The 27,814-nt window shown below is 35.9% G+C and overlaps 1 protein-coding gene across 7 annotated transcripts in view; it reads left to right on the top strand.

Moving 5' to 3' along the window:
- Positions 1-27,814, top strand: part of VPS13B (vacuolar protein sorting 13 homolog B) — a 792,142-nt gene that overhangs the window by 327,362 nt on the left and 436,966 nt on the right. For all 7 annotated transcript variants that reach the window (XM_059165934.1, XM_059165936.1, XM_059165932.1 and 4 more), the window contains one exon: positions 3,713-3,860. In XM_059165934.1, the coding sequence (XP_059021917.1) occupies positions 3,713-3,860 (148 nt within the window). The remainder of the gene's footprint in view (positions 1-3,712; positions 3,861-27,814) is intronic.

Raw genomic sequence — 27,814 nt, 5'->3', positions numbered from 1 at the left:
CACTTCACAGTATTACTATTTTACTATGGTTCATCAGTATCTCAAAAATATATTTTTAAAAATATACTTAACCTACTATTTTATTCTTACTTTTTTTTTTTTTAACATGGGTAATTGAGAGAAGAGCGTAATTGATCCCTGTGACTGTATCATCCAGCTTTAATAATTATCACTCATGACTACTCATCTTTACTTTTTAAACTCTATTGGGTGAAAAATGCTAATACTCAGTAGTGGTGAAAAAATAGAAAATTCATAAACTTACACTACTGTTATGAGTGAAAATCAATGAATTAGCAATATCCAGTAAAATTGAAAATAGGCATTGGGGCACCTGGGTGGCTCAGTGGGTTAAGCCTCTGCCCTCGGCTCAGGTCATGATCTCAGGGTTCTGGGACTGAGCCCCACATTGGGCTTTCTGCTCAGCAGGGAGCCTGCTTCCCTCTCTCTCTCTGCCTGCCTCTCTGCCTACTTGTGATCTCTCTCTCTCTCTCTCTGTCTGTCAAATAAATAAATAAAATCTTTAAAAAAAACAAGTTTAGTCCTTACAGTTTGTTTTAAAAAAAATTGAAAATAGACATAGCCTCTAGGCCCTAAATCCCACTTTTTTTTTAAAAAAAAGATTTTATTTATTTATTGGACAGAGAGATCACAAGTAGGCAGAGAGGCAGGGAGAGAGAGAGGAGGAAGCAGGCTCCCCGCTGAGCAGAGAGCCCGATGCGGGGCTCGATCCCAGCACCCTGGGATCATGACCTGAGCTGAGGGCAGAGGCTTTAACCCACTGAGCCATCCAGGCGCCCCTCTAAATCCCACTTTTTAATAAAGATATGCTTTTAACACATATACTCATAGGAGCCTAAAGAGTCATGAATAAGCCTCTTACTGCAGTATTTATTGAAGCCATGTAAAACTGGAGACAACTTGAATGACTGTAAGGAAGTAGATAAAAAAAGTATGACATATTCACATGATAAGATAATTTATTAGTAGAGATTATATGATAGGTTTTAATATGTATGCCTCAAACTATACCTAATGCAAAAACCAGTTTTCCAAGGATATATGTAATATGAGAGCATTTATGTACATTTTCCCAAAACTACCCTTAGAAATAAATAAATGGTAAAATAAGTGGTGTATATGAGTGTGTGTAAGTAAAGATAGTTGTTAAAACATGCATTTCACGGATTTTATCAGTATCATAATCGTGGGTGATTGCAAGAGAAATGGGCAGGTGGTTAGCAGTTGGAGGTTTTTTTGTTTTGTTTTTTGTTTTTTTTTTTAATTTTTTATAAACATATATTTTTATCCCCAGGGGTACAGGTCCGTGAAACCAGTTGGAGGGGTTTTAACCATATCTGTAATACTTCATTGGTCTCTTTTTTAAAAAAAAGGAAATATAAAAATGTAAAGAACCAGTAACTATTAGCTGTAATGAGAATGTGGATGTTGTTTTTCTTTATAATTTCCTATACTTTTACATTTATTAAATTAATAAGAGGGAGAGTTTTATATTAAATTAATAAAGAGGGAGAGTTTTTTTTAGAAGAACAGCAGAAGCTTTTAAGTAGTTTGAGATCATGGAATATTGATGCATCAAGGATAGGAGAAATATGAGGCTAGGATACACTGATATTTGAGGAAATATCTAGTACCAGAAGGTAGAAGATTATTAGTAGAAACATGGAAGCTGGCTAAAAATAAATATTGTTTATTTTTATATTTTTGACTGGAGTAGCCATATTTCCAGAAAAGTGGAGGAAATCAAATAATTTTACTCTATATCCAGTATCTCTTCTTGCCTGACATGTGGTTTCTGTATTAGTAATAATTCAGCAAATATTTATGGAGAGTCTTTTGGACACTGTTGTAGGTATTTGGAATACAGTTCTATAGGAGACATATCAGAGCCTGCTGTCTTATTAGGAGGTGTTTTGTTAGGGCTTTTAGTAAATTGTTGCCTTTGTGAAAAATGCACCCAGTTTCAGCCACCAAAAGGAAGGGTATTCCCAATATTAAGGCTCTTATGAATCTCATCTTTCAGCTATTTTTTTAAAGATTTTATTTATTTATTTGACAGAGAGAGATCACAAGTAGGCAGAGAGGCAGGCAGAGATGGCGGGGCTCCCTGCTGAGCAGAGAGCCCAGTGCGGGGCTCGATCCCAGTATCCCGGGATCATGACCTGAGCTGAAGGCAGAGGCTTACCCCACTGAGCCACTCAGGTGCCCATCTTCCAGCTATTTTGCTTGAGTTAAATATCACACTATGCAGAATATAATTTTTCTCTAATACATTAATTTGAATTTGAACATTGTTTATAAATGATGGCCAAGAAATTCAGGGGATTTTGGAATCACTAAATACTAGAACATATAGGGGTTTTTAAGTAGACATCTCTACTCCCATATTTTATAGTTGAGGAATTTTAAATACATCAAAACTTAACAATATGTCAAACGTTTCTCATCTAGGTCTTAAAATACTAATTTCCTATTCAGATTTTATAAATATCAGTTTTACTAAATTCTTAATATGCAAGTAGGTACTATACATTGTGATGTTTCCCACAAATATATTTAACCTTTCCATTTTCTCATTATCCGCTTCCTTGTCCTTTTACTCAGTTGAAGTAGCAACTTTAAAATACTTTGCCTTTATCCCCCCTCTATCTCATGGCTTGATTGATTTGCTGCATTGTTAGATAATGTTCAGAACCTGAGTTCTGATTGGGATGTTTTTATAATCGAATTAGTATTAAATAAGTAATAAATGTTGGGTGAGGCTTAAAGTTGGATCTTGAAGAATGTGATGTTGTGCTGTTGAGAGCAACGTTAGACTGCGCTGCTCTCGAGCAACCCCTCCAGAGCTACCATCGGACGCAGCTGTGTTACAGTTAGCAGCTGTTGTTGCCCACGCTGCAATTGCCTTCTCAATTTGTGGCTAAAACCCAACATTTCATGATTGTTTTCCACCCAGTTCAACATTGATCTTTGATCCTGCAGCAAACTTTAAAAATACCTTTTTTTTCTTTTTTGCCAAAAATCTGACAAGATTGTATTGGGCGTCATCAGCAGTAACATCAGACTTTATTTCAGTGAATAAAGATGAAACAGCTGCTTTATTGTCCAATTCAGCACTCATGCATTCAATATAGGATCATAATGTTTTCCAGCTTTCTCTAACTGTGGATACTTTTCTGTGCTTTTTAAATATGCTACATATATCACTTTGTGAGACAAAATGTAGAGATTTTCAGCAATTCTTTATTAAGTTGAACTGTAACATGTAATTAATCATTTTATACAAGTATGTTTCTAAAGTATCATTTCATAAGGATAACTTTTTATTTTCTAATAATCACGATTTTCAAAGCTGATTTTAGTTTTGATTTGCCCTTACCGTATTATCTTTATGCTTCTTACTGAAATTTATTTTAAATTTCATTTATTTTCAAGCTATCTTAGTTTCATACAGAATTGTAATTTCACGCTGAAACTAAGTGTCCCTGTGTGAATCTATGTGCATAAGAGAGAGAGATGAAGAGAGAGGGGAAAAACTGTGAAAAGTACAGTTGACTGATTGATTTCATGATTGATTTCAAGTAATAAACTTCAACACCACTTATGAAGGCTTTTCCTCAATGTCGCCATGTTTAACCTTCACTGCTTAAGAAATAGTAAATAATTCAGTGTTTCATTTGCCTCTCTCCAGCAGCCTGTCGTAGCTGTTCCTCTTGTTATGCCAATTAGCAGAAGGAAGGACGATGAGGTGTCTGTTGGAAGTGCACCTCTGGCAAAGCAGCAGTCATATCAGGCCTCTGAATATGCCAGCAGCCCTATAAAAACAAAAACAGTAACAGGTATGTGTCAAGAATTCTGAAGGCTCTGTGATTTTACCCTAACTCTAAGCTCAAGTAAGTTATCAGGTTATCCAGGCCACAGTTTCATGAATGCCAGCCAAAGACATGGGACTCTTGGAATGGAGACAAAGGACTTTATTATCTTGCAGCATTAGCAGTAACCTAGGCTATTAGCATTTTCTTGTGTACTTGTCCTAAGCCTCATTCCCACAGAGTGGTACCAGGGAGGTTAGATGCCACCTATACACAGTGGATTATGTTAGAGGAGAGGAACCCTCAGTCAGGGAACCTGAACTTGCTATAATCAGTAGAAAACATGCCTGCCATTTTCTTTGGAGGGAGGCAGTATTTGTAACTTGCAAGGCCTAAGCCTTTACTCAAAAGGAGGACTGTAGCTCTGTCTTTTGAGTCTGTATTCTGTACAAATATCCTTGAAAACTGGGCACAAAGGCACTCACTGCTTTACTTTTAAGACTTGCAAAAACACTAGAGATCCATAAAGAACCAAGTATGTTCTTTCTTAAAGTGAATTCTTGCGAAATATATCTCAATTTTCTCCCTCTCCTTTCTCTCTCTCAGCTAGATCATCTCTGCAAATAAAGAACAAAAATATTCTTCCATAAAACAATTTTTAAATCCCCATTTGTGTAATTGAAAAGAAAAGCACTTTATAATTGCATTTAAGTGGTATTTTCTTGGTTAACTTGTAATGTTTGTGATGATCGGTCACATCTTCAGGAGAGTTTATATTTTTCCTTAGATGCTAAGCTTTATTTCATAGGACTTCTGTATTCTGAAACATATTGGGAAAAGTTTCATATTTTTCACTAAACTAAAAACCACTTATTGAATGTCTATACTGGGCAAAACTCTGTTGTGATATGGAGCATAGATACATTAATTAGACATGATCCTCGCCCTTAAGGAACTTAACATATATATCAAACTAACATTTATAGTTTAGAGGAAAAGTACTATTTTCTGACCATATTTAACAACAATAAAATGGTAACATACATTTTTCTGGAGTTTTACACTTGTTATTTTACTTTTCCTAAATTATTGTTGTTATGTTTATTTTGTGAAATTATTCAACTTCCACCTGTTAGCATCCACAAACCTTTTACTTTGTTGAGATTTTCTTTATCAAATGCCAAAATGCCTATGCTTAGTTTTTGTAACATAGGAAGCTGATCTGTAACTTAAGTATTGAACTTTTAATGCAGTATTATTTCCTTTAGATACTGTGCTAAGTTTTATACTTTAGATCTCTTGAAATGTTAATTTAGATAAAGATTTATAAATATCACTTTTTTTCTTTTTGTGGGTGTGGAGGGAAGAGGGAGAGGGAAAGTGACAGTCTTAAGTAGGTCCATGCCCAGCACAGCCCTGCTCTCAATGCAGGGCTAGTTTTTATGACCCTGAGATCAGGACCTGAGCTGAAATTAAGAGTCAGACGCATAATATATACTGAGCCATCCAGGCACCCCATATAATTATTACCTCTTTTAAAAAAAAGATTTTATTTACTAATTTGACAGAGTACGAGCATGGAGAGTGGCAGGCAAAGGAAAAGGGAGAAGCAGGCTCCCCACAGAGTAGGGGGAGCCAGATGTGGGACTTGATCCCAGGTCGTGGGATCATGACCCGAGCTGAAGGCAGTCTCTCAACCAACTGAGCCACCCGGGCACCCATCACCTCTTGATAAAACAAGTAAAATGTCTACTAAAGAATCATTTGATAAAAGTAAATTTAATCTTGTATGCATATTAACCACATATTCTGACCTCTTGCTTACTATTTAGTCATGTTCTTTGAATCACAGTTGATAATTGATTTAAAGTAATTGTTAAGGATGAATATAGATAAGGGAAAATGCTTAAGATCTCAATGAAATTCCATGACAGAGGATAGAAATTATGATCATAGGTATTTATTCTTTATGATTTGTGTATCTTCCTACTTGAAGTCTCACTGTTTTTACTTCTCTGGAAACCTTGGTTTGTGGTAGTGCTCTCTTGAGAATGTTCTATGCTAACTAATTTCTTTACTTAGGATTAAATTTCAAAAATTTCAGGGGCGCCTGGGTGGCTCAGTGGGTTAAAGCCTCTGCCTTCGGCTCAGATCACGATCCCAGGGTCTTGGGATCCAGCCCCGTGTCAGGCTCTCTGCTCCGCAGGGAGCCTGCTTCCCCCCGCCCCCCTCTCTCTCTCTGCCTGCCTCTCTACCTACTTGTGATCTCTCTCTCTCTGTCAGATAAATAAAATCTTTTAAAATAAATGATAAATAAATAAATAAATTTCAAAAGTTTCAGTTGTATTTTTAATTATATTACTTTTCCTCCTTCAGTTTTAATTTAAAAAATGTTTTATGAGTTCTTTGTATCATTTCTAAATGAAATTATCACTGTTGTATTCATTATTTACATTGCATCATGAATTGAAATGAATTTGGTAATTCATTCATAGCCTTTTACATATCTTGTTTGTTGTTTTTTTTTTTACTATTACCATCTTAACCTTTAAATTGTATAGTTCAGTTAGTGTTAAATATATTCATATTATTATGAAATGTAATAAATAATTTAGCTGAATTGTATAGTGGAGAACTGTCAGTGTTAATTTATGTCTGAATTCTTACTAAAATGAGTTTTTATATTTTCAACCTAAGGTCCAATCTTGGTCTTAAGTTCATTCCCAACAATTATGTAGCATTTTTGGCACATGAAGGCCAAAGCTTGGTGATACTGCACTGGCCTTGATTTTTGCTTGGTGATTATTCAACAAAAGCAGACATCTTCCTCTTCCAATCACAATTAACCAATGTTAAATAGCTGGCTACAGGGAGAACATATGTTTGATTGTTGGAAATGTGTTGACAGCAGAACAACACTGTTTCAGTGATACAGGCACATAGGGCAGGCCAACCCAGAATAAAAGCATGTCTCACATGAAGATAATATATTATCACAGAATTCTAAGTAATCTTCTAGAGAATCTATTTTTGAAAACAGGGAAACCCCTAAAAACGATAACATCTGTTTACCCTATGTTTTGGAAATGTTAGGAAAATTCATTTGGAACTCTTGATGAAAATGTAATGGATATGAAAACTTTAAAAAGAAGAGTGCTCTATAAATGATAGCTCTTTAAAAAATATTAGCTATTTTTCTCTTGCATGTTTAGATATTACTTCTCAAGTCCAAAGCACTATAAGTATATGGTTAAAATAATAGAAGGCCTTTTAATTTGACTTCTCAGGTACTACAAAAATAGTACAAAAATTAAGATGTGATAATTAATGATGTAAATTTTAGTAGATAATGCTACAATTTCAAAGTATGGAAGTTTGGCTTCTGACCATGGTGGTATAATAGGGACTAGATTTATATTCCTGCTATAAATAAATAAGAAACTTGTCCAAATATATGGGAGAAAAAAAGCTTCTAGACATTGGACAGTAGGCTGTACAGGACTGTGAATCATCACAGAAAGGAAACAAAGCATCCTTTGGATTGCCTTGGCTTTCTGGCTAAAGGCACATTCCAGATCAAAGAACGGGGTGCGACGTATTAAGCTGAGCTCAGTGTCTTGCTGAATTGAAGTTTAGGGAGGCAAAGTGACTGAAGTAGTAGGAGGCGGAGATGATGGCAAAGCATGGGATAAAATTGTAGAGAGAGAAAGCTGTGTAGCAAAAGAACTCCAGAAATCAGGAATAGTGTTCTCATTGAGTATTTGCTAAATCGTAAGACATGCCTGCATAGGATGAAACTCTGAATGGTTGGGCAAAGGATGACCTAGAAACCATAATCTGAATGATTGCCAGAGCTCACACAGGGCTGGAAGGTATTCAGGTTCCTATTGTCATAGTCTATAATCCTGTCAGTTATTCAGGATATTCGGTAGAGACCTCAGGAAAGCCATACCCCCCGTGGTGGAACTAAACTATCAAAAATGTAAAGGCTACCTTAGATTCACCTTAAGCAAGTTTTAAAAAGCCTCTGAAGCAACAAAAACAGTAGTTTTAAGTGCTGGCAAAATGAAGCCCAACACTATTTTTTTTTCTTTTCTTTTCTTTTCTTTTCTTTTTTGAAGCCCAACACTATTAAGAGGATTGTAAGAATATCCAGACATGTAACAGCTTAATATAATTTTTTATTTTTTATAAACATATATTTTTATCCCCAGGGGTACAGGTCTGTGAATCACCAGGTTTACACACTTCACAGCACTCACCAAAACACATACCCTCCCCAATGTCCATAATACCACCCCCTTCTCCCAAACCCCCTCCCCCCAGCAACCCTCAGTTTGTTTTGTGAGATTAAGAGTCACTTATGGTTTGTCTCCCTCCCAATCCCATCTTCTTTCATTTATTCTTCTCGTACCCACTTAAGCCCCCATGTTGCATCACCACTTCCTCATATCAGGGAGATCATATGATAGTCAGACATGTAACAGCTTAAAATCACAATGTCAAGCATTCAGATGCATAGAGAAGCATAGAGATGCAAAGAAGTAGTAATCTATGACCAGGAGAAAAATAAGCCAATAGAAATAAATTAAGAAATGGCATAGATGATAGAATTAGAGGTGTATTAAATACTTGTACATTCAAACAGGTATTATAGCTGTATTCAGGTATTTAAGGAAAGATGAGTACATTTTGGAGGGAAATGGAAGACATAATTAAGAACCAAGCCCAACTCTAGAGTTGAAAAATATATGGGAAGGGAGAAACTGACTGGGTAGAAATAGCACTCGAGTAGGCATTGCAGAAGAAATCGACCTTGAAGGCCTAGTAATAGAAACTTGCCAGAATGAAGCACAAAGAGAATAAATGGGGGGAAAAAGGTGTATCAAATTTTAGTAGACTGTAGGATGATAATTAATTTGAGTAGGCAGAGTAGGTCTCATTGAAAATTTGAACTGATATGAAGCCAGTAAAGGAGGGAGCCTTGCAAATAACTTTGGAAAAAACATACGGGATTTTATGTATCTTCGAATAAATTACCCAGTCTAATCCCTTCACTTTATAATTACGGAGATGGATAAATTGCTTGACCTCTTTATGAATAAAAGGTTAAAAATATTTAGTGAAAAAATATTTAGTTCCAGATGGTTTATTTCACCCATCCCACCACCTACCTCCTCTCTGGTAACCATCAGTTTGTATTCTATAGTAAAGAGTTAGTTTGTTGGGTTTTATTGTTGTTGTTTGTTTTGTTTTGCTTTTTGCTTATTTGTTTTGTTTCTTAAATTTCACATATGAGTGAAATCATATGGTCTTTATCTGTCTCTAACTGACATATTTTATTTAGCATTAATACTCTTTGCCTCCATCCATATTGTTGCAAATGGCAAATTTCATTCTTTTTTATGGCTGAGTAATATTCCATTGTGTGTGTGTGTGTGTGTGTGTGTGTGTGTGTGTATCTGTGTATCATCCTCTTCATTAGTCAATGGGATAGGTAATGGGGATTAAGGAGGGCACTTGTGATCAATAGGTGTATGGAAGTGTTCAACCACTATAAATAAAAACTTAAAAAAATAAATCTCTTGATATGAATATTTATATTGCTCCTTGATTTCATCCTTATAAAAAAATCTTTCTCAGTTTGATTATTGTTTAACTCTGTTCTTCAGATTCCACTTGGTAAAGTGTTTTCTGGTGCTATATGAGGTGCTTTGCTATTTAACAAATTACAGAGAATAACACTTGAAAAGTAAATAGCACCCTAATTACGTTAGTTAACATTTTCTCAATGTGTTAATGCACCTGTAGCAGACTCATACACACACAAATAAAGTTCCAGATTATGAAGGCCATTCTGTGATTATTAGTTGCCTTCTTTCTTTACTTAACAGCACAACCAGCCGTAGGAGTCAGATCTGTGCAAATTTAGTCATCTACTATTTTCCCCTCTAATACCAAATATATAACCAGCCAACTTCAGAGCATTCTTTTTTGTCAAGGGATGGTTCTAATTTTTCAGTCCAGTCCCATGGGACTGAAATAGTGAAGAATTTTATATCAGAGCTACCAACAAGGTTATAGTGGGAAACACTAAACTTCTTTGATTAGCATGGAAGGATCTGCCACTCTTTAATTGATGTCACTTCAGTGTTGCAGTTAAATTGCTAGATGACACTAAGAAATGAAACACTACTGCTGACATATTTCTTTCTTCCCTAATATGTATGTTTATATATATCCCAGAATCAGCGATATATTTTAAGAAATAAAAAAGTTTATGTTTCTGATGCTTCCATTTCTCATCAGACATATGGAAATTCTATCTTATTTTCTCAAAGAAAATTAAATATGGAAAATCATGAAATTTTAAAATCACATTGTTTATATTACCAATAAAGGTTTCAGATTTTTTTGAAGAATTTTTTTTTTTGACAATGAACTTCGGTTATTAGGTAAAATATCTGATTGCATTTTTTTCTGATCTCATTTAAAAATATAGTATTTTTAAATTAAACAGTAGTTCAGTAATGTAGTTGTAATGATTGAGTTAATTTTGGCTGAAAATATCAGAAATCTCTCAATAGCAATGGTTTAAATAAGATTGAGTTTTGTCTCTCATGTGAAAGCTTAAGGGTATACACCCCAAGGTCATATGGCTCCCTAAGGTATATGACTCTCCAAGGTCAGGTACTTTCTTATTCCACTATGAGTGGCTCCTGTTCCAGGCTTGATGAATGGTCCACAATGAATGCTTCAACTGCTTATCATGTCTGCATTTCAGTGAGCAGAAATCAGTAACAACAACAACAACAACAAAAACAACAACAACAGAAAGAAGAAGAAGAGAACACCTTACCTCTTTGAAAACTATATAGAAGTTGTACTGTTCACTTCTGCTTGTATATTCTTGGCCGGAAAAACTAGTCATATTTATTTGATCATATGTGATCGTATCCAGAGCTGTATAGGATCTCAGGAATGTAGTCTGTATTTTTTAAAGCCTGGGTTTGTGTGACCAAAAGGTTTGGGTTCTAACTAAAAAATAGAGAAGAGTAGATAGTACAGGTTAATTTAGCTCATTACAGGTTACTTAGTACAGGTTATTCACTCTGCCATAGTAACTTAAAATGGAATGTTGTAAGCTGGAGTTTGGTGAGAAAGGTAGAAAATACTGTGCTTTAAGTGAGAATATCAGAAGACAAAGCTGGTAAAAGTGTTGTCTTGTCAGAGTGTTGCTTAGGTTTTTCACAGTGAGTGCTAGATTCATTGCCTTTGGGATGTTACACAGTCAAAGCCTTTACAAAGTGTGTGATCTCCCAGGGAAACTATATGAGAAGCAAAATGAGAAGAAAGCCCAAAATTAAATTCTTTAAAGAGTAAGTAGAATGAGCCAATGAAAAGATTGAGAAGCATCCTTCTGAGAATTAGGCAATGTAAGTGTATACATATGAATGTATACATGTGTATATTATATATATATATATATATATATATATATATGGCATAATGTGTGTGTATATATATATATATATATAAATAATATACACATGTATACACATGTATACACATCAAGATGAGGATGGGTAACTGCCTAGGATGCTGCAGATTCATTCAGAGCAATGAGGCAGAAATTGGCCAGAGAAGCTTTAGTTGTTAGGAAATGAATGGTAATTCAAACAGTCACTATGTACACCTCTCTTTTCAGAAATTTCACTGTACAGACACTTGGGTATGTCTAATGAGAGGTAAAGAGAGAAGGAAGAATTGGAGATAAAGGAACATTGGGTATAATTGATACAGTGACATCACAAATGAAGCAAAATATAAGATCTTAATAGATGTAGGACTTGATAGGAGAATTGCCTCTTCCTTTGAGACAGAGGTAAGAAGACTATCCATCAATTAGTTAATTTTCTTTCCTACAAGAGTTATGTAGGATAAGTATTATTTTCTTTGCCCTGTTTGAGAATGTAAGAAATGAAGAAATGTGTAAGTTTTCAGTGTAAGACCCTGTTTTGCATATACAAGGAATGTGTTCCTTCTAAGAAAACAAGACCTTACACTTTTTACCTTCTTTTTTGTTTTGTTTTGTATACATTTACTATGGTACTCCAAGTTTGACATTCTGTCAAGGCTTTAAAAAAATCATTTTATCCACAGCAGTATAACTTGTAGGATGGTTTGACGTTGCAAGATTTCCAATTATTGCTGGTAGTAGTTGCTTCTGAAGGCACTGATGTATTTTGGAGTAGTTTTAAGAATTGTGCATTATGAGTAAAATGGTTCACACCAATGTAGTTATTCATCTAAAAATGTTTAAATCATCCTTAATTTGGTTAAACTAGAATGTTGAGCGGGTATGTTCCTAGTTATAGGGTGGAATTAGTATTAATGTACAAGAAGTAAATATTTTTTGGACTTATGTATATTAGAAGTTGCTTACTTTAATCATGTAGTTTAGCATAAAATTTCATTCCTTTGTGATTAATTAGATATCCAGTTTCTTTGGCAAATGTTAAAGCATTGGAAAATATTGCATAATATGCAATTGATTTTATTCTCTCAGGGATAAAATGTGGTTTAAAGTATATTTTCCCCTTTTTGGAATAGAAAAGGGTTTAAAATAAAATGAAGTATATCTAATGAAGTACATAAAAAATTAAAGAAACTTGGAAATACCATCCAGAAAGTAATCAGAGAACTTAAAGGAAAATATACAGTTACTAAATTGCTTCTTCCATTAGTACTTTGTAAGAACAATTATTTTTATTTCTAAACCTAGAATTTATGAGGAAAAATATTAAGTTAATATGTTAAGCAGAACTTAACATAATTTTTATAATTCAAATTATGTCTAAGTTAATTTCCAAGCTTATCTTTCTAAGACTTTCAACAGGTGCCCTATGATGATTTATAGCATCAGCCATAATAGTCTATATGGTTGTAGCTATAGAGTGTTTTTAACATTTTGATTTTTTAATGTTTCATAAACTGTCCATTCATCATTTAATGATATTCTTTTATAGACAGACCTGGTAATTACACTACTCAGCACTACTACATACCTGGATTTCTTGCATTGCTAGTGTTCATATGAGGACTCCTCAAGTAATTGATCAGTTTATAAAGAAATGTAATTTATGCTTCTTTAGTGTGTCTCCTAGTGTGTCTGGCAGAATGTCTTTTAATTCATGTAGAGTTTGTTAAGCAAACTAGGCTTATTGATTTTTATTTTTAAATATACTACAATTTGTATAGCATGCACATAATGTCTTTTCCTCCTGGAACTTTGATTCTTGAAAATTAGACTAGTAATTATTTCATATTTAAGTGGAAAAGATTTTTTATTCTCCTATTTCCTTGGCTCATTTGTTATTTCTCTAGGACTGTAAAGCAGAAGATATATTTAGGTATGGTTTCTTTTAATATGTTCAAGTTTTACTCTGGTTTTTACTTTGAAAGTAGACTATAGAGTTTACGAATTTTGTCAGTGGAGATGGCTTTAGAAGGTAAAAATTTAATGCTGAGAAGTTAAGTTTTAAGTTCTACATTCTGTTGGGATTATTTTTCTTTTGACGACTCCCGACTACCTCACTCCTTCCTCTTTTAAATGTCCTAATCCAAGTCTAGATGAAAACAAAGGGGAAAAAAACCTACAAAACCACTGTTTTTGGATTCCTTGAACACATCTGAGGCAGGCTCATATTTTGGTAAAAGCATTACTAAATAGAGAAGAATTAAAACAAGTACAGAGAACAGACTATTTAAAAATAGTTAGTCTTTGGTAGCCTTCTACCTTTTTTCTTAGTGTATTCCTTTCAGTAAAAAACCTTGAGCAAGCATCTGTAGTACACAATTTATTGATTTATGCATTAAGTGTCTGTATCACTATAGTAATATACTATAAAGCATGCAAGATAATTTTACTTTTATTAACATTTAAATGTTTTTATTCTGATAGAGTTTTAATATACAATCATATTTCAGTGAGACTAATATGCTTCATTTAAAAAACTTTTAATACTGTGTTATAGAAACTTAAAGGTTTGGTTCTTTTTTAATGTGTTAAAAAAAAATTTTTTTTTTTAAGATTTAATTTATTTTTTGGAGAGAGGGAGAACATGAGAGAGAGAGCACCAGCAGGGGGAGCTGCAGAGGAAAAGGGAGAAATCGGCTCCCCCCTGAGCAGGAAGGATCATGACCTGAGCCCAAGGCAGACACTTAATTGAATGAGCCACCCAGGCACCCCAAGGTTTAGTTCTTAATTCACTTTATTTTAATAGTTGATTTTAGTAGCTGACATTGAAAAGTCACCTCACTGAGGTACATTTTATCTAAGAGGGAAATGGGCATCATTGATGCACTGAAGACACTTATTTTTTAGTCCTATTCATTTTATCAGGGTCTTTGTTGACATCAGGCTAGTAAGTTTCCATCTTCCATATATCAATAAGATATTCTTCTAAATTAATGGAAAGTGTTGCCTTTTCCTTTTCCTTTTAAATAAATTAGTGATATCTTTATTCCATATGTTTGGATACATGTGTTTTACATGGAATCTTTAAAAAAATGTATATCCAAATTATGAAGATTAATTTAGTTAAAGGTAGAGAATAAAATTTGTAAATCTAATTAACTGTATGCATATAAATTATAATATGCCACAATTAATTGAAAACAAATGAAAGAGTGAAACCCTGCCATTTTGTTCTTGTTATTAAATGTCTACTCTTGGGATGCCTGGGTGGCTCAGTTGGTTAAGCAGCTGCCTTTGGTTCAGGTCATGATCCCAGGGTCCTGGGATCGAGTCCCACATCGGGCTCCTTGCTCGGCAGGGAGCCTACTTCTCCCTCTGCCTCTGCCTGCCTCTCTGCTCGTGCTCGCTCTCTCTCTCTCCCTCTGTCTCTGACAAATAAATAAATAAAATCTTTAAAAAAAATGTCTACTCTTCCTTCAGTATACTTAGCATTGTGTTTTCTGTAGCCTTATGACATGGAGAAGGACCTCAGTGTAATTCTACTTTACTAAATATTAACAAACTGTGTCTTTCTCATTTTTAGATAAAAATAAATATGAATAGATATTCTCGTATTTGTCCCCAGAATCTCGATGGCTGTTCTTATAGTTTTGTACCCTACATTATTGGAGTTCACTGTTGTCTTAGGGTGTTACTATATGGAAATTTAGGGTTGTCTGTAGGAAGCCCCTTTTATAAGACACAGATGGGAGAGTGCCAAGAGTTAAACTGAGAAAAGTATTGGCAAATGTAGTTAAAGAAATCTTTTGGAGGTGGAGAAAAGATTAGAGGAGTAAAAATAGCATCTCTAAATACATAAGTTCAGGCAGAGTGTCTTAAGTACAATGGCCAGCGAATATGATAATGGAAGGACTGAGAGCCAAGGGAGGAAGAGTTTGAATAGTTCTTGAGGAAGTAAGCCTGGGAAATGGGGAAGTAAACCCCATGGTGTGCTTGAGCATTTTGGAGTTTATGCAGGCTGTGTTATGATACTGCAAGGGCTGGGCAGGTACACCTATGGGGAAGGGAAGGAAAAATAAAAACAAAGAGGGAGGCAAACCATAAGAGACTCTTTTAACTCTAGGGAACAAACTGAGGGTTGCTGGAAGGGGTAATTCGATGATGGGCATTAAAGAGGCACTTGATGTAATGAGCTTTGGGTGTTTTATGCACTGAGCTCTACCCCTGAAACTCATAATACACTGTATGTTAACTAAATAGAATTTAAGTAAAAAATAAAAAAAAATTTAAAAATTGCTGTTTTCCTTCTATAAGTGACTCCTTTACTAGGGAAGACACATTTCTAAATTATTTTTTGACACATTTCTAAATTACGGAGGACTCTCATTTTAAAAGACAAACATTTTTAAAATTATCTTAAATTTGAAAAGACAGGGATAGTTTCCTGATTTGCATAAGCAAAATGGTAAGAAAAGCAAAGATAGATCTTTTCCTTGGAATGATGTAGAAACAGAGACTCCATACCATTAGGACTTTTTTTCTTTTCCCGTTGGCTTAACTTAATTTTATGAAATAGGCTTCTTGACTTAGCAGTGTACTCAGCTGTGATTTCTCTGGACTCACATACTTAATTCTCTGTGATCAAAGAGAAAGATCTGTTCTAGTATCTGTTGAAAACATACCGAAGAAGGATTTTGTTTGGCCTCCCTTAGGTCATGTGCATACATCTTAGACAATCACTATGACCAGTGCAGTTAGGTACTATGATTGGCCCAGTGGCAGCCCTTTCTGGAGTTAGGGGCATGAGATGTGACACCAAAAAATAGAGGGCGAGCAGAAACATGGCTCCTGGGAGTAATTTGTGAGTCAGCCATTCCAGTTTATGTCTACTAATTTTTCACTTTACAATTAGTCACAACAGATTTAAAACACAAAATGTTGATTATATAACACTAAATCACATTCACAGGTTTCTGAATAGGAATAAGGTAGATGTTTTATGAATATATCAAACACACAAGAATTAGGAGCCCAGGAGGAAAAGAATCTAGACTAGAAAGATATGGGATGCATAAAACAGATTATGGCCTATAGTGGGTTTTTGTGTGTTTCTTAATCTAGAGCTTATTCATTTGGAAGAAAGGAATTAGGAAGTGTTTTCATCATTCTGCTTTGCACAGTTTAGTAATTTTGAAAATTTGTTTTATTATAAAGAATTTTTTCTAGTGATTCATTAATTTGAATTACAAGATTTCAGTTAATTTTAAAGTTCTTTGAGAAAGCATTGAAAAGTTTTTGAATATAAAGTTCTTCTTTGGAAGTAAGTAAGTTATTTTAGTTTTTACATGAACTGGCAAGAATTCAGCAAAAATTCAACCAAATTGTTTTGTATGCAGTCTTCCTCCCCCCGCCTTTTTTAGCAGTCAGAACAAGATTATAGTTTCCAGATGAAATTCTGAATGTCACATAGTGATGACATATATTTTCCTGGTTGGCTCAGCATGAGATGCAATTTTGCATGCCATGTCACGCTGACTTGCAGTATCCAAAAAGCCATTATTTCCCAAGGGACTTTCAAGAGTGATAGTATCGAATGTAGTTTGTATTTGATGAAAAGTCTCAGGCATTAGTGTAGTTTCTATGGCAAGTTGCTTAAAGCTTTATGTACTATCTAAACTCTAAAAATTTAAAAATAGTGTTACTATATAAAAGTCACTTTTTCTTCAAGTTACTTAAATTTATGTTGCCAAAATAAGTTGCCAAAAATAATGATCAGTGTAAGATACACATCAAGTTAGGAAGGTAAGGTGGAAAAACCAGTCGACTAGGGACCAAAAAATCTAGTTTTTGATCCTATCCCCACTCTCATGTCAAGCTAACCTCATACACCTGCATTTTCTTCATTTATAGTATGGTAATAAGTATACCAACAAGAGCTCACAGATTTAAGTATTGTTTTAAGACTTAGAGTAAGATATGTGAAAGTTCTATAAAATGGTAAAACACATTCAGATAGAAAGTAAATAACATATTCTTTATTTTTGCATTTTAATAGGAAAGGTATATGCTCTAAGTAAGGTGAAGCTTATTTTATCTATTAGCTGCTGATGTTGCAGTGTGATTTTAGTGTTTCTTTTCTCTGTTTGATTTTACTCTTCTTACATTTGCCTTAAAATGCAGTATTTCCATTCATGCTTACTTTACACTGATGATTTATTTTATGTTTGACTTAAATGAGTTGCTTTGTTAAATCAGGTTTTTTTTCCTTCCTTCCTCTTTCTTTCTTTCTTTCTCTCTCTCTCTCTTTTAAGATGTTTCATAACCAGTTGTCTACATCTCCATTTAAGTATCTCAAAGGCCACTCAAGGGGTACCTGGGTTGCTCAGTTGGTTAACAGTCCAACTCTTGGTTCCAACTCAGGTCATGATCTAAGGGTCCTGGAATGGAGCCCTGTGTTGGGTTCTGCATTCAGTGTGGAGTCTGCTTGAAATTCTTTCTCTCCCTATCCCTCTCCCCTCCCCCTGTTCTCTGTCTTTCTCTCTCTCCCTCTCAAATAAATAAATAAATAAATCTTTAAAGAAATAGATTTAGGCTTTTTTTTTTAAGATTTTATTTATTTATTTGACAGACAGAGATCACAAGTAGGCAGAGAGGCCGGCAGAGAGAGAGGGGGAAGCAAGCTCCCCGCTGAGCAGAGAGCCCAATGCGGGGCTCGATGCCAGGACCCTGGGATCATGACCTGAGCTGAAGGCAGAGGCCTTAACCTACCGAGCCACCCAGGCACCCCTAGATTTAGGTATCTTAAAGGCCACTCAAGCCTACTATCAAATCTTTAACAACTATGTACCCCCCCCCCCCCCCCCACTGACCATGTTACACTATGAACCTTGGATTCATAGTGGCTTTTTTCCTGTCCATTCTATTTATATGCTGAATCCCCAATCAGAGTCACATAATTTCTTCTGCAGAATAAAGATCTGCTAAGTAGTCCCACTCGTGTCAATTATCTCGTCATCTTTTCTCAGTTACTCTAGCCCATTGTTTAGATGACAGCAAGAATCATCTCATTAAAAATCTAAATTGGCCCCTGGGGATAAAAATATGTGTTTATAAAAAATAAAAAAATTTAAAAAAATCTAAATTAGATCATTTAATTCCCTGTTTAAAATGCTTCAGTAATTTCTTACTGCATTTAAGGTAAAATCCAAACTTGTTCCCATGGCCTACAAAGTTTGACCTGATTTAGCTTCTGCTGGGTTCTTCCATTCATTGTTTGTCATTTTTCCTTACATTGATCCTTTAACATTTCTCAAACACTCCATGCTTTTTCTTGCCTGACATCTTTTGCATACACTGTTTCCATTTTTTTCACATTAAAACACTCATAATTGATATATTTTATGTACAGTGAATTAGCATTAAGGTCAGTATCTTGGATATCTGCAGTTAAGCTCTGTTTCTTGGATGACCCATTTGAGGAAGTTCACTTACTGAAGCCTCTATCAGTCACAAACTGATGGAAACACTGGCAGCATGTGTGGAGCCGTGTTTCCACATCAGACCATGCTGGTTTGAGGAGACGCAGCAAGAATGAGAACCCTGGCCACAGTTCTTCGCGTGGCCCCAGTAGAGCTACTGCAGACCCACCCACCTTGCTCTCTTAGATGCACTGAGGCAAAAGGTTATTGCTCTTCTCATAGCTATATACTTTTCATGCTCCAAGTCTTAGGTTAAATGTTATCCTTTTAGTAAAGAAAGCTTCCCTGTTTAGTCTTTCTCAAATAGGTCTGTGACACTCCCCTAAGATTTCCTACCTTAGCACCTATTTTCTGTCCTTGTTACACCCATTAAAGGTTTTCATTCTTTTTTTTTTCTTTCCCATTGTCTAGAATGTACATCAAGGACCATAGCTGACTTGCTTACTTTTTTTTTAAATTTAGGTGTAATTGATATATGTTATATTAATTTCAAGGTATACAACATAATAATTCAATATACCTGTACCTTGGGGAATGATCACAACTGGGCTTGTTAATATCCATTGCTATACATAGTTACCAAAAACTCTTTTTCTTGTGATGAGAATTTTCCTGATTTACTTTCTGAGAGACTAACAAATATGCAACATGAGATTGTTAACTATAACAATACGCTGTGCATCACACCCCCAGGACTTACATATTTTATATTGGAAGTTTGTACCTTTACACCCCCTTCACCCATTTCACGCAACCCTTCCCTCTGGCAACTACTGGCCTGTTCTATGTATCTATGAGCTTCATTTTTGTTTTGTTTTGTTTAGTTTTTAGATTCCATATAGAGGTTAGATCATATAGCAGTTGTCTTTCTCTGTCTGACTTATTTCACTTAGCATACTGCCCTCGAGGTCCATCCCTGTTATTACAAATGGCAAGATTTTCTTCTTTTTTATGGCCGAATAATATTCCATTATATGTATGCATGTATCATATATATGTATGTGTATAGATCATATACATATGTATACACACTTGCATATGCATACATATCAGTGTGTGTGTGTGTGTGTGTATTTCTTTTTTCATTCATCCAAAAGCAGACACATAGGTTGTTTGCATATCTTGGCTAGTATTAATAGTACTGCAGTGAACACAGAGGTGCATATGTATTTTCCAGTTAGTATTTTCATTTTCTTTAGATAAATACCCCAAAATGGAATTGATAGATCATATGGTAGTTCTGCTTTTTTATTTTTAATGAAGCGTCTATACACTATTTTTCATAATGGCTGCACCAATTTACATTCCCAGCAGCAACACACAGGGGTTCATTTTCTCCGCATCCTTACCAGCACTTGTTATTATCTCTTGTCTCTTTGATAACAGCCATTCTCACAGGTGTAAGGTTGTATGTTATTTTGGTTTTGATTTGCATTTTCCTAATGATTAATGATTTTGAAAATCTTTCATGTACCTGTGGGCCATCTGTATGTCTTCTTTGGAAAATGTTTTATATAGATCTTCTGTCCATTTTTTAATCAGATTGGTTTTTGGTATTGAGTTTTATGAGTTCTTTACATATTTTGGATATCAAGCCCTTATCAGGTATATGATATGCAAATATTTTTTCATATTCAGTAATTTGCCTTTTCATCTTATTCTTGGTTTCCTTTGCTGTGCAGAAGCATTTTAATTTGATGTAGTCCCAGTAGTTTATTTTTGCTTCTCTTTCCTTTGTTTTTGGTGTCAGCTTCAAAAAAATCATTGCCAAGATCAGTGTCCCAGAGCTTGCTGCCTATGTTTTATGACTCAAGTCTTAGTTTTAAGTCTTTAATCCATTTGAGTTAGTTTTTATGTATGGTGCAAGACAGGGTCCAGTTTCATTCTTTTGCATATGGCTGTCCAGTTTTCCCAACAATCTTCATTGAAGGGACTTAAATATCACATTCCTTAAACTTTTTTGCCCCCAGTTCTTTGATTTATATTAATGTACTGTAACTTTTCATGCCTCTCTCCAGATTTCCCAGGAATATTTATCAATTACTTAGGAAAAATAGTAGTATGTAGTACATTTTAAGTTGTTGCATATAATCTTGTAGAATATTCCCACTGTATCACAAATTTGGATATGTTTTAAAATGTTAAATACCGGGACACCTGGGTGACTCAATGGGTTAATAAGCCTCTTCCTTCAGCTCAGGTCATGATCTCACGGTCCTCCGATCAAGCCCCGCATCAGGCTCTCTGCTGAGCAGGGAGTTGGCTTCCCCCACCCCCTGCCTGCCTTTCTGCCTACTTGTGATCTCTCTCCTCTGTCAAATAAATAAATAAAATCTTTTTTTTTTTTTTTTTAATAAAAGTTAAGTACTGACAGGAGTAGTGCATGTATAACCCAGGATATTGATGTTACATTTTATCTTGAGTCAGGTAATTGGTAAATATAATTTTGAGTTCCTACAGTGTTCTTAATTGTGTGTTAAGTACTTTGGGAAGTTGAAAGTAGTAGATGATGTGGCTCTTAGTCTCATGAACTTTAGGTTCTAACAGGAAAGAAAAAAGTCGAGTGTAATATGGTAGATTTTACAAAACTGAGGAAAAATTAGAAAAAGGAGCCATTATTACAGACTTTAGGAATTGGAAAAGTTTTCATTAGAGGGGTACAACTTGAGGTAGGTCTTAAATAGATAGGGTTTGTGATAATTAGGAAGGGACAGTTCACTTGGATGGGAAGAACAAGGGGAAGACATCAAGTGGAGTAGTTTTTTTCAGCAGAAGTAGTGGAAATTAAAGTTGAACAGATTCAGAGAGACTTTGAAAACCAGATGCAGAAATTGAATTTTCCATATAAGATGCTATTTATTCTTGAATAGTATCCTGTGGTTGAGAGTAGTCTAGGATGGAATGGAAGGAGGAAGACCCTTTCTAGAAATGTGAAGTACCCTTCTTTACAGAGATGAAGATTTTCAGCAGGTTGGTAGCCATGGAAATGGCCAAAAAAAAAAAAAAAAAAAAAAAAGATTTAGGTTCTTTATGAACCTGAAAATTAACCTGTTTTTTTTCTTTTGCAAGAGATACATTTTTATTCTTTCTAAGTGACACCAAAATCATTATTTGGATTATGAATGTGTAATAGCTTCTTTTCTATGGCTATACATATGTAATTTATAACAGAGTGAAAGTTAATTATAAGACAGTGACTCTACAATTATTGCACTTCCTACATGGTAATAAAATCTTCTTAAAATAGCTTTATGCTACTTATCCATTTAGTAAGTGTGTCACCCATTCATTTCCCTTTTTCAAAGTTAAGGTCTTCAAAAGCACCACTTCAGTCTTCTACATCTTTGTTCCCCTTAAGTCCTAGTACAAGTAAGGCACTCAGTCGTGCTTATTGAATTAAACTCTTACTTTTCCGTAGCTCATAAGTTTTGAAAGAAGCCAGTATTTTCCTTTATCTCATTTTCAGGTGTTTTCCAAGCCACACCAACAGAATGGAGGAATAACTCTATAATAAGACTCATAGACTGGTATCGGTCTGCTTTTATTCTTGCTGTTCTAAAGTTCCCTAAATGCTTCTGAAATTTCCTACAGACTTGAGGAAATGGGGGATTAAGAGAAAGGTGGTGGGTTTCCTTTTCTACTGTGTTCTCTAACCCCGTATTTTTGCCAGTATTCTTACATTCAAGGAAAAGCAAGGAGGACAACCAGGCTGGAGCAGAGAGCACTGGGAAGAGGAATGGAAGAGGAAGTTAAATAGACAATGGGGAAGAAAAGTCTGTATCAACTTAGAAGTCATTGTAAGGATTTGGACTAGTAAAAGCCTAATACAGGATGCTATAGGAGGGTTTTGATTAGAGAAATGATATGACTCTTTTTGCTATTTTAATGGTATCACTTCAGGTACTGTGTTGAGAATAAACTATAGAGTGGAAAGTATAGAAACAAGTAGACCTGTTGACCTGTGGCTTGTTGCCATAGTGAATGCCTGTTATCATGGTGACTTGGGTGAAGATAGTATCACTAGAGGAGGTAAAGTCAAATTCATGATATATTTTGTGATGGAGTCAGTAAATGCCAACTATGTGGAGGTATAGTGTGTGAGGGGGCAGAGGGGTCAGTCATTTTCCCCTGAGCAAATGGAAGGGTGGATTTGCTGTTTTCTGAGACTTGAAGGAATGAATATAAAAGAAAATGATGTGGGGACAGAGGGAGACTCAGGAGTTTTGCTTTGGCCATGTTAAGTTTGAAATTCCTGTTAAATATCTGAATGGAGATGTCGAGTGGACAACTAGATGAATAGTCTGGAGTTTAGAGGCTAGATCAAGACTGTTTCCTGGGAATTGTCGCCATGTAGAGGATACTTAAAGTCATGACATTGAGTGAGCTCATTTAAGAAGAGAGTGTTTGTAGAGAAGGGTGATGGTTCAAAGGCTGAATCTTTAGGCAGTGCAACATTTAGAGATCTGGAAAATGAAGAACTAGCAAGAAAACCAAGAAAGGTGAGGCGGAAGAGAACATAGAGACAGTGGTGTCCAGAAGGAATTACGAAAGTGTGTCAGAAGGTGGCAATGATCAAATGTTTCAGTTTCCTCTAATAGAATCTATTACTCAATGTTTTCCACTGACTCTAGAAAAGAACCACAGAAATCTCAGTGTCTTGACACAATAGAATTGATTTCTTGTTCAAGGAAAGTACATTGGGGGTGTTCACAGTGTCTTAGCTCTTTTCTAAGCAGTGACTCTGGGATCTTCTGTTCAGTCACACTGCTGAGCCTCTGATGTTCTGCATTCAGCCAACAGGTAAGAGAAAGAAGTGAGAAAAGTGCACTTGTTCCTGATTGCCTATAAAGCTTAGAGAGAGGAACCACTTAACTTTAGGTCATACATTATTGGTCAGAATCATTAACATTGGCTTGCCATTTTCCCCTAATAATAATAGGGGAAAAGGTAGACTTTTTAATGGGGATTCTTGTCTCTGGCTTAAGGAGTGTCAGTGAATCTGGAGCTAAAATCTTCAAAGAACAAAGGGACGAGGGTGCAGACCTCAGGATCATATAGATTATCGCAGTTAGGAGTGATGGGTGTATAGTGATAACATGAAATCCAAAGCGAGGCTTTGGAGGAGGTACAGAAATAGACTGGAAGTGGCCGTGAAGATCAGGGAAATCCATCGAACCCACTTCCAGGCCCATTTCTCTGCAAGGTATAGTGGGGAAAGCTAGCTAGGAGTACTTCATAGAAAGCATTGTCCTCAGATTTGTGTGGAAAGAAGATAGAAGTAAGTTCAGAGAAAGTTTTAGGAAGATCTGGGAGATTTTTCTAATGATGTATTATGAGTTCTAGAGGGCAGAACACAAGAGACTTTAGTGTGGTAGAGTGAGAAATAACATCAGGTGGGATTACACAGAGGTCTTTGGTCATGAGGGGCTGGGTCATAAGGGATGTTCTTAGAGTTTGGGGCTTCTCCTGTTGGCTGATGTAAATGGAGATAAAGGGCATGAAAGAATTAATCCTGGGTTTATAAGGTGGAGTTAGTTGGCAAGTTTTAGGGACTGGGGGGATGTGGTCTTTTCTGGATCTCTCGGGTTGGTTGGTTATTGGTTATCCCAATTATGTAATACATGTGTATGTATCAAGCACAATTCTCTGTTCTGTAATCAAGTGTGCAAAGTACAACTTTATTTTCTGTAGCAGAGATAAAGAACTTACCCGTGATCCTCAGATATACTGGGCTAAGAAGTAAGTAATCCAAAATCAATCGAGGGCTACCCAGAGTTGTGTCAGAGTTTTATGGGAATCATACTGAGGAAAGAATTTGACTCTCATTGTCTGGGTTCTCTGTGGCATCAGCCTTTCTCTCAGGCAATGAAGGTGGAATGCTTGGAGAGATCTTAAGAAGTAGGAACCTCAGTTAATCAATCTTTCTTTCTGTTTTTCTCTTTGAATATTTAAAACAAAGTTTAAAAAATGAAACTTAAATGATACTTTCAGCAAATACTTTAAACTATATACTTAGTGGATACTTAAAATGATTACAATTATATATGCCAATTTAAATCAGTGACCAAAAGAATAATGAAATTTGTAGGCCTGGAATTCTCCTTTGGAGTTTAAGACCTCAAATTAGAAATCAGAACTTATTTTTCCTCCTATCCACTTAAAAGCAAAAGGATCATTTGCAGATCAAATAAACACATTTTGTGAATTGATTTAAATTAATATCTAGACAGTGTTCTGGGGTGATAATAGATCAATTCATAACTTCTATATCAGCAATCAAATAAAATGAGCAGTATTGAGGTTAAGCAAAACAGCTCCTAATTGGTCTTCTATTTTCATTCTCTCTCCCAATGACATGTATGTAGTCTACTATGATATATGTCCTGTGTTTATATCAGAATTTGCACTTTTGTTCTTTTTTTTTTAAGATTTTATTTATTTGACAGAGAGAGATCTCAAGTAGGTAGAGAGGCAGGCAGAGAGAGAGGGGGAAGCAGGCTGCCCGCTGAGTAGAGGAGCCTGATGTGGGGTCAATCCCAGGACCCTGAGACCATGACCTGAGCCAAAACCAAGTCAGACGCTAAACTGACCGTACCATCCAGGCGCCCCCAGAATTTGCACTTTTAAAACCCAAATTTTATTACATCTCCTTGCTTAGAAATTTTTGCCATCTTCTTAGTGCCCTCAGGATAAACATTACGGTTCTCGGTATGGTATTTCAGGCCCTTCGCAACTAGACCTTACCCTTACCCTTACCCTTACCTTTCCAGTCTGATTTCCAGTATATCAGTTTCATTTGCCCAGCAGTGGGCTTCACACTGATCTCCTCACTGCGTGCTTTGTGCCTCTGCGTCTCTCTTCATGATTCTCTCTACCCACAACTCCTTTCTTGAATTAAAGAATTCCTTCTGAACCCAAATCTATGTTACCTCCCCTGTGAAGACTTTGCCGTGCTTTATTGAATTAGCCATTCTCTGTAATTTGCAGAATATTTCATAGTATAGCATTCATCAGGCTCTTTGACAGTTATACTTAATTTTATTTCTATCTCCTCTCTAGATTGTAAACTCTTAGAGGATGGGGATTGTGCCATATTTTGCAGCTGTTACTGCAGCATCCTGGTATATAGTAAATGGACATTGAATAGAATTTTTGAGTTTATGATGAGTGAGATTCCTATCTGCCTTCCTTCCCCTCCTTTCTTTCCCCTTTGCTCCTTTTGCTTTCCAAAACATAAATGTGAACATTCAAGGTCTAGTAGTGATCTGATTAAGCCAAGTTTTCTCACTTAACTTTTCTATAACCCCCTGGTTAGTTTATGTTAAGTTTCTCTCTGAGCTCTTAAAACTGTAAAGATCCAAGTTCAGGTTAAGACTTCATGTCAGAAGGAGAAGGAGTGTGAGGTATTTATGATGGACAAGCACTAAGTAAAACACCAGTTTACAGAACGACAGAAACCGTCTTCATTAGTTTAAGGTTGCACTTTGAATAATTTAATCTTTGTCCAAAGTTAGTTCTGAGTGTAAGATACATGAAAAACAATACTAGCCTTGTCAAAAGTTGTAACTATAAGCAAGAGACTGCCTCTTCCAACTTAAAAATTCTTGATGATCCTCTAAGATCTCATAATGTTAACCGCAAATGCTTCATTTGCTCATTTTCTGCTGTGGCCTTGTACTTCTGGTGGTGATAGCCTTGGCTGTGTTTTGGGTGCCTGCATGCTATAAGTCATGGAAGTGCAAACTTGTTGTTGTTAATTTGTTTTATTTTGGAATTAAGGCCAGGGTGAAAGAACATTAGTAGTCCGGTGGATCAGGGTGACAAGCTGTATGTAAGTTGAAGGGCGGATTCTAGAGCCATTCATATCTTGCTTTACTACTTGTGACATGTTGGTGTTACTAAGTAGTTCCTTTTCTCTTTTTGTCTCTTCTCTTCCTTTTCTCTCTCCCCTTTATTTCCTTCCATTTACTTTATTTCTCCCTTCTTCTTCTTCTTCTTTTTTTTTTTTTTAAAGATTTTATCCATCTATTTGACAGAGATCACACGCAGGCAGAGAGGGAAGCAGAGAGAGAGAGAGAGAGAGAGGAGGAAGCAGACTCCCTGCTGAGCAGAGAACCCCCTGCGGGGCTCAATCCCAGGACGTGGGATCATGACCTGAGCCAAAGGCAGAGGCTTAACCCACTGAGCCTCCCAGGCGCCCCTCCTTTCTTCTTTCTTTACAGGTAGCACAATGCCTGCTCCACACCATGGTTTTCCTCTGGGATGAAGGCAGCCTTCAGTGCTTCTCTCTTGAGAGTGATGCATGAGAAACCTGAAAGTTAAATAGCTGAAGTGATTCTAGGATCGCATATCTTAAATTGGTAGAAAAAGTGTTACCTAGATTTCCTGGTTGCTAGTTTATACTTTGAGGAAGCTTTACATAAATATATTTATCCCATTAGCGTCTGAAATTTCACCACAGAGGAGTGTTTTTTTTTTTTTTTAAGATTTTATTTATTTATTTGGCAGACAGAGATCACAAGTAGGCAGAGTGGCAGGCGGGGGGTGGGGGGCGGGCGGGGAGCGGGCTCTCTGCTCAGCAGAGATGGGGGCTCAATCCCAGGACCCTGGGATCACGACCTGAGCCGAAGGCAGAGGCTTTAACCACTGAGCCACCCAGGCGTCCCTGTGGTTTGTTTTTTAAACCTCAAAGGCTTCCACATGTATTTTCTATGAAAAACCAACAGAATTCATCCTTGACTTTTATGATGTCTTTGTGAACAAGATAATGCAATCTGATGCTATAGGTATTATTGTTTCTCTTCTGGGGCGTTTACCCTTCTTTCTCTTTCAAATTTTGTGTAGAAACCTAAAAAGTATACCACTCTAGATAGCCTAGTGTCTCCATTTGGTCTAGCTTTCCGAACTTGTAATGAACCAATCCTGAGTCCTGCTTCAAGTCCTACTGAAGTATTTCTCTCCCTTTCTGAGCTTTTAGCTCTCCCCTCTTTATCTTTCAGGAAGCCTTGATTTTCCTTATGGAT

Source organism: Mustela lutreola, chromosome 3 (genome assembly GCF_030435805.1).
Source record: "Mustela lutreola isolate mMusLut2 chromosome 3, mMusLut2.pri, whole genome shotgun sequence".
NCBI classification, from domain to species: domain Eukaryota; kingdom Metazoa; phylum Chordata; class Mammalia; order Carnivora; family Mustelidae; genus Mustela; species Mustela lutreola.
Note: the sequence above shows the minus strand (reverse complement) of the source record. Positions and strands in the feature narration are given on the sequence as shown.